Here is a 5,614-nt window from a genome sequence, read left to right as displayed (position 1 = left end):
CTGAGCCCGAAATCAATTATTCCCACCCGCACGCTTTCGCCATCGATGCACGACGCGCCGGGGCGCTGCCGCAGCCCTGACCCAGAGGGGTGGTAACGGGGTTGGGGACCCCCACACACACTTTGCCTCCTCCTGGGGTTGGTGGGGGGGAAAAAGACCCCCCCGAGAAGAGCTGGGGGCTGCTACGAGGGTGTGGGAGTGATTTTGGGGCTCACCCAGCTGCCAGTGCCTTGGGGTCTGTGTAACCCCCCCTCCCAAGTCTGGACCAGGGCACATTGGGGCCACCGAGCTTCTCACCCCCCCACCCCATCCTCCATCCCATCCCTGGGATGCTGGAAGACATCCCACACTTTTGGATAACCCCGACACCGGCATCACCTCTTTTGGGGCTGTGCGTGTGTGTGTGTCCCCCAACAAGACTTGGGGAGGAGGAGGAGGAGGAAGGGATGAAGGCTGCGGGAGAGGTTTGGGGAGGAAAGGGGAGGGGGGGGAAAGGATGCACATCTGCCGGCTGGCGCATCCCTCCGCCGGCAGCCCCCGGGGGGGGGCTCAGCGACGCACGTGTTGGGGGAGGGAGGTGTGGGGCTGCGTGTGTACACCCTCTATATATACACCACCGAGGCACAGGCGCCGGAGGAGTCACCGATCCGAGGAGCCGACAGCACACCCGCAGGTAGGAAACCCACTTAAATTTCCCATCCTTGGGGTTGGGGGGCAAGGGGGTGGAAAGGGGGGGGCTCAGCTGCTTTTTTCACTCCAAGGATGCTCCGTCCGGCTTCGATTCACCGAGAGATATTCCTCACCTGGCTAAGGGTTGAATGAAATATATCACCTTGGAGGGAAAGATACTATTTTTTTATTTTTTTTCCCTCCCTATCCCAAGAGAGGAAAAGTTTCGGCTTCACCATCCAGCCCCAAAAATCAACCAGAGTGGAGCTGGAGGGACGCAACAGGAGGAGTCGGCACGGGCCGCCTGCCCGGAGCTGGGGGGGAAACCCACAGGGTGATGGTGGGCTCCTCCAGGATGGGTGGGATTTTGTAGGAGCATTTTTTTGGGGGGGGGGGAGGGAGAGCTGCCGCACCACGGCTTTCCCCATTCAGTATTTCTGCCCCTTGTTCTTCCAGCCAGGACTTCACCGGCGTCACCGCGAGATGCTCCTGGTTTGCCAACTACCTCTTTTTTTCCCTCCCAAAGAAGCACAAAAGGGAGTGAGAGAAATTGGGGTGGTTTTTTTTGTCGCTTTGATTTTTTTTCAGCCCCCCCAAACCAGCAGACACGCATGGCTGAGAGGTGGGGATGCGGGGAGGAATGTTTTTCCCCAGCTTTTTTACCCCTGAACAGCCCTTTTCAGCCTCTCGAGCCCACATCTGTGTTTATAGTCGCGCCGCGGCGTCTAATTTCGGCCAATTATGACCAATTACCTGATTGAGGGGGACCGACAAAAGGAAATGCTTATTTTTCCGGCGAGAGCCGAGCATCTGGAGCCAAAAAAAAACTCCCCCTCCCCAAATCCCACCTCTTCTCCCTAAAATCCCCCCGAAAGCCGCCGGCACAAAGCCGTGCGGCATCGCCCGGGGTTTGGGGGGGAGAAGCGTTTTTGCCGGTGCCAGTGGGGGACACTGTTGGACAATATTGTGCTTTTTTGGGCTGGAAATGACTCCTTCCACGCTGGGCTGCCAGTGGGGCCATGATCCTGCCCCCTCGCATCCCTCTTGCCCTTCCCTGGATCGGGCCTTGGCTTTGGGTGGTGTGGGATTTAAGGGGGAAAAAATGAATCAGGGCTGGTTGAGGTGTGGGGGGGTGGAAAACGAGGAGGTCCTCAAGGTGGTCCCCACGTGGAGGGACTGATCCCAGCCCCGGAAAGCAAGAGCATCACCACGTTTAAACCCCTGAGAAGGGGAAGGATGATGATCCCACTGTGGGGATGATCCTTGCCTTTAGCATCTCCCGGGGGGAAGAGGGGACGGAGCATCCCTGGGGAGAGGGGATGGAGCACCTCCCCAGCCCTGCCCGCCCAGCTCCCCACCCAAAACGCATCAAATCAAGCGGATAAAACCCATCTCAGCCAGCACCTGCTTCCCCTTCCACCTCTTCTCCTCCTCGGGTTATTCGTATCCCCCCTCATCCTTCCTGCTGCCCCCCAAATCAGCCCTTTTGTGTGGCTGATTCTCCCACATCATCCCACCCGGAGCAGGAAATAAATCCTGATGGATAACCAGACCCCGCCGTTATCTGAAGCGCAGGCTGGATTTCTAGAAAAAACCCTCTTTTTTGTTTTTTGTTTGTTTTTTTATCTCCCAAATATTAATGAGGGTATTTTAACCAGATTGAAAACTCCAGAGGATGCATCCTTGGGGCAGCCCGTGGCAGCTGGAGGGGGGGTCCCAAAGCTGCTTGGGGATGAGGTGGCCGTATCCTGCCAGGATGAAGAGGTTGGGTTTTCAGGGAGGAAGAGGAAGGTTCGTGCCCAGGAGCAGCCCCCGGTGTCCGAGGAGCCGGTGGGGGGGTGGCTGTGGTGTCACCCTGGGGTTGTCACATCCTTTGCCCAGGGGCTGATGGCATCCCTGGGTGTGAGGGCAGCGGGACTGGATGGTGAATCCCTTGGGAAATAGGGCCCAGGTTTGGTTTTCCTGGAGGAAAAATATGAAGAAAAGTGGGGGGAATAGAAAAAATGGGGGAAAATGGAGAAAAAATGGGGAAAAATGGAAAAAAATGGGGAAAAATGGAGAAAAAATGGGGAAAAAACGGTGAAGAAAGGAAAAAAATGGGAGAAGGGTGAAAAATGGTGAAAATGGGGAAAAAAAAAAAGCATCCTTCTTTTCCTCGTGGCTCTGTGGCTGCGACACTCAGCAAGGGGCTTCGTGCTGTCACCCCCACCCCCAACCCTGCCTCCCCCCTCGCCCCGAAAACCCCAAGCAAGGAAAAAACCCACTGCGTTCAGCTCCTTCCCTCCTCACGGGCTGGTTTAATTTTTCGGGGGGCACCGATGTGCAAAGAGGGGGGTCGTTCCCCTGTTCCCCAGCCCTGCCCCTGGCCGGGTACTGCATCCCACCCTCCCGATAGCATCTTTCAATTAAGGGGGAAGAAAAAGCCGAGCCGTAATCTCGGAGGCTCCTCCGCAGCCAGATGTGACCTGCTTTTGCTGGGACATGGCTGGTGTCTCTTGGGGACATGGGGACAGGGCTATGGGGGGGGTGGGTGGCAGCCCCCTGAACCCCCATTTTGGGGTTGAATGATTTTTGGGGGCGGGGAGGGGGGGGGTTTGCCCTCTCCCCGGAGCTTTCTGCCAAGCCTCTGACTCACACCGCCAGCCAGTTTTAATGAGACTCGACGAAGATTAAGCCTTAATTCCTGCTCCTTATCAGCTTCCCCTCGTACCCTCCAGCAAATGACAACCAGGAGCTGGCAGGCTCTGTGTCACCTCCCGGCTGGTGGGGACGAAAGGTGACCGTGACACTGTCTGGGGACCCCACAGATGCTTTGCCTCCGTTGCAAGGAGAAAAGGTGTCTCCCCCAGCTTGGTGGGGTGGGAAATAAGTGGGGACCCCCCACCCGGGTGCTCAACGCCCTAAAAACCAGCCTGAAATGCTGCTGGAGCAACACATGGCTTGCAAAGCCACCGTCACCAAGGTCTTCCTCACCTCCAAGCATCCTGGTATGGGGGTTTCTTGGGTGCTGCTCTGTCACGGAGGGACCTCGGTGCCACCCTTGGTGGAACCGACCTTCATGTCCCCACCCTGCTCTTCTCCATCACTTCCATCTCGTCCCCTCTTTGGCTTACATACCTGATGCTGTGCACCAGTGGGATCTGCTCCCAAGGACCGTGGGGATGTTGGATCCCTTTTCCCAGGGGGATGAGGGCAGGGGGTGGTCAGTGGGACCAACCCTCCTTGCAGATGGCCAGGGGGATGCATCGGGCTGAATCTCTGGGAAGCACATGGCCTTGGTCATGTCACTTAATCGCCACCTGCCACCAATGTCAGCAAAGCCGGACGGGACACGGGGAGTTTGGGAATTAGCTCCGCTGCTCCGGGCCAGGGGGGCTCAATCCCTGCCTGCAGGCAAGGAGAAAAGGTGTCTCCCCCAGCTTGGTGGGGTGGGAAATAAGTGGGGACCCCCCACCCGGGTGCTCAACGCCCTAAAAACCAGCCTGAAATGCTGCTGGAGCAACACATGGCTTGCAAAGCCACCGTCACCAAGGTCTTCCTCACCTCCAAGCATCCTGGTATGGGGGTTTCTTGGGTGCTGCTCTGTCACGGAGGGACCTCGGTGCCACCCTTGGTGGAACCGACCTTCATGTCCCCACCCTGCTCTTCTCCATCACTTCCATCTCGTCCCCTCTTTGGCTTACATACCTGATGCTGTGCACCAGTGGGATCTGCTCCCAAGGACCGTGGGGATGTTGGATCCCTTTTCCCAGGGGGATGAGGGCAGGGGGTGGTCAGTGGGACCAACCCTCCTTGCAGATGGCCAGGGGGATGCATCGGGCTGAATCTCTGGGAAGCACATGGCCTTGGTCATGTCACTTAATCGCCACCTGCCACCAATGTCAGCAAAGCCGGATGGGACACGGGGAGTTTGGGAATTAGCTCCGCTGCTCCGGGCCAGGGGGGCTCAATCTCTGTTGGCAGCGATGGCTGAACCCTCCTGAGACAGGGACAGGAGTGGCAGCACCCCAAAAATGGCCAGGAGGAGAGACAGGAGTGGGACACCCTCTCCCAGCTCCGGCGATGCTCGGATAAGGAGCGTCCTGCCCAGGGGACAGCGGGGGACGTGCTGCCCCACCACGTCCACCTGCTAAAATAAGCCCCGTCCGGGACTCGTGCCATGAGGTAGCCTGGAAAAAATGAAGCTGGGGCCACGGGGGATCTGTTTCTGGGGATGGGGAAGCTCCTTTCCCCACAGGATAATTTTGGCTGGGAGGCTGGGGAGGTGTGTGTCTGGGGCAGGGGGTGGTGAGGGGAGGCCAGGCTGAGGCCGGGCACATTTCAGTGCAGGCGTGGGGCTGGGTTTGACAGGTTTTTGTCTCTCCCTGCCCCGCAGCCGCCATGAGGGCTGTGCTCTGGGACCTGCTGCTGCTCTGCCTCTTCGCCCGGGCGCGGGGCGACTGCCGGGGGGACTGTCTGCACTGCGACCGCCACCTCTACCGGGACAGCTTCGACGTCCTCGTAAGTCCCTCTGCCTGGTGGGCTCTGCCCCACCGTGGGGGGAGCGCTGGGACAGCTGCACTGGGACAGCTGGGGACCCTCCTCCCCACGCCAGGGTTGGGGTTTGGGGTCTGGAGGGGTGGGAGGGGGGTTTGGCTGCCGGTTGGTGCCCAACCTGGAGGGGAAGGTGCCATCTGCCATCACTGTCCCTCCTCCTTGGGCACCCCCAGGAGGACACTGTGGGACGAGATGGTCCCCAAAGAGGGTGCAGACCCCAAATTGGGTGCTGGGAGTGATGGGGACAAGGCTGTGATGGTCCCCAAACCCCCAGCACCCCTGTCCCCATGGCTCGCAGCATCACTGTCCCCACCTACCCCAACCCTGGACCCCCACCCCATCCCCTGAGGACCCACCAAAATCCCCCCCCTCTGATGGGACCAGGATGGGACCAGCTTTGCAGATGGCC

General features: G+C 59.0%; 1 protein-coding gene across 1 annotated transcript in view; it reads left to right on the top strand.

Annotated features, from left to right (window-relative positions):
- The first annotated feature begins 648 nt into the window (after nucleotides 1–648).
- PNOC (prepronociceptin) overlaps nucleotides 649–5,614 on the top strand; it is a 9,391-nt gene continuing 4,425 nt past the window's right edge. The window contains exons 1-2 of the mRNA XM_014963059.1: nucleotides 649–673; nucleotides 5,045–5,169. Of these exons, the coding sequence (XP_014818545.1) occupies nucleotides 5,050–5,169 (120 nt within the window). The 5' untranslated portion in view covers nucleotides 649–673; nucleotides 5,045–5,049. The remainder of the gene's footprint in view (nucleotides 674–5,044; nucleotides 5,170–5,614) is intronic.

This window comes from Calidris pugnax, unplaced genomic scaffold (assembly GCF_001431845.1).
Source record: "Calidris pugnax isolate Ruff unplaced genomic scaffold, ASM143184v1 scaffold450, whole genome shotgun sequence".
Lineage (NCBI taxonomy): Eukaryota > Metazoa > Chordata > Aves > Charadriiformes > Scolopacidae > Calidris > Calidris pugnax.
This window is presented reverse-complemented; position numbering and strand designations above follow the sequence as displayed.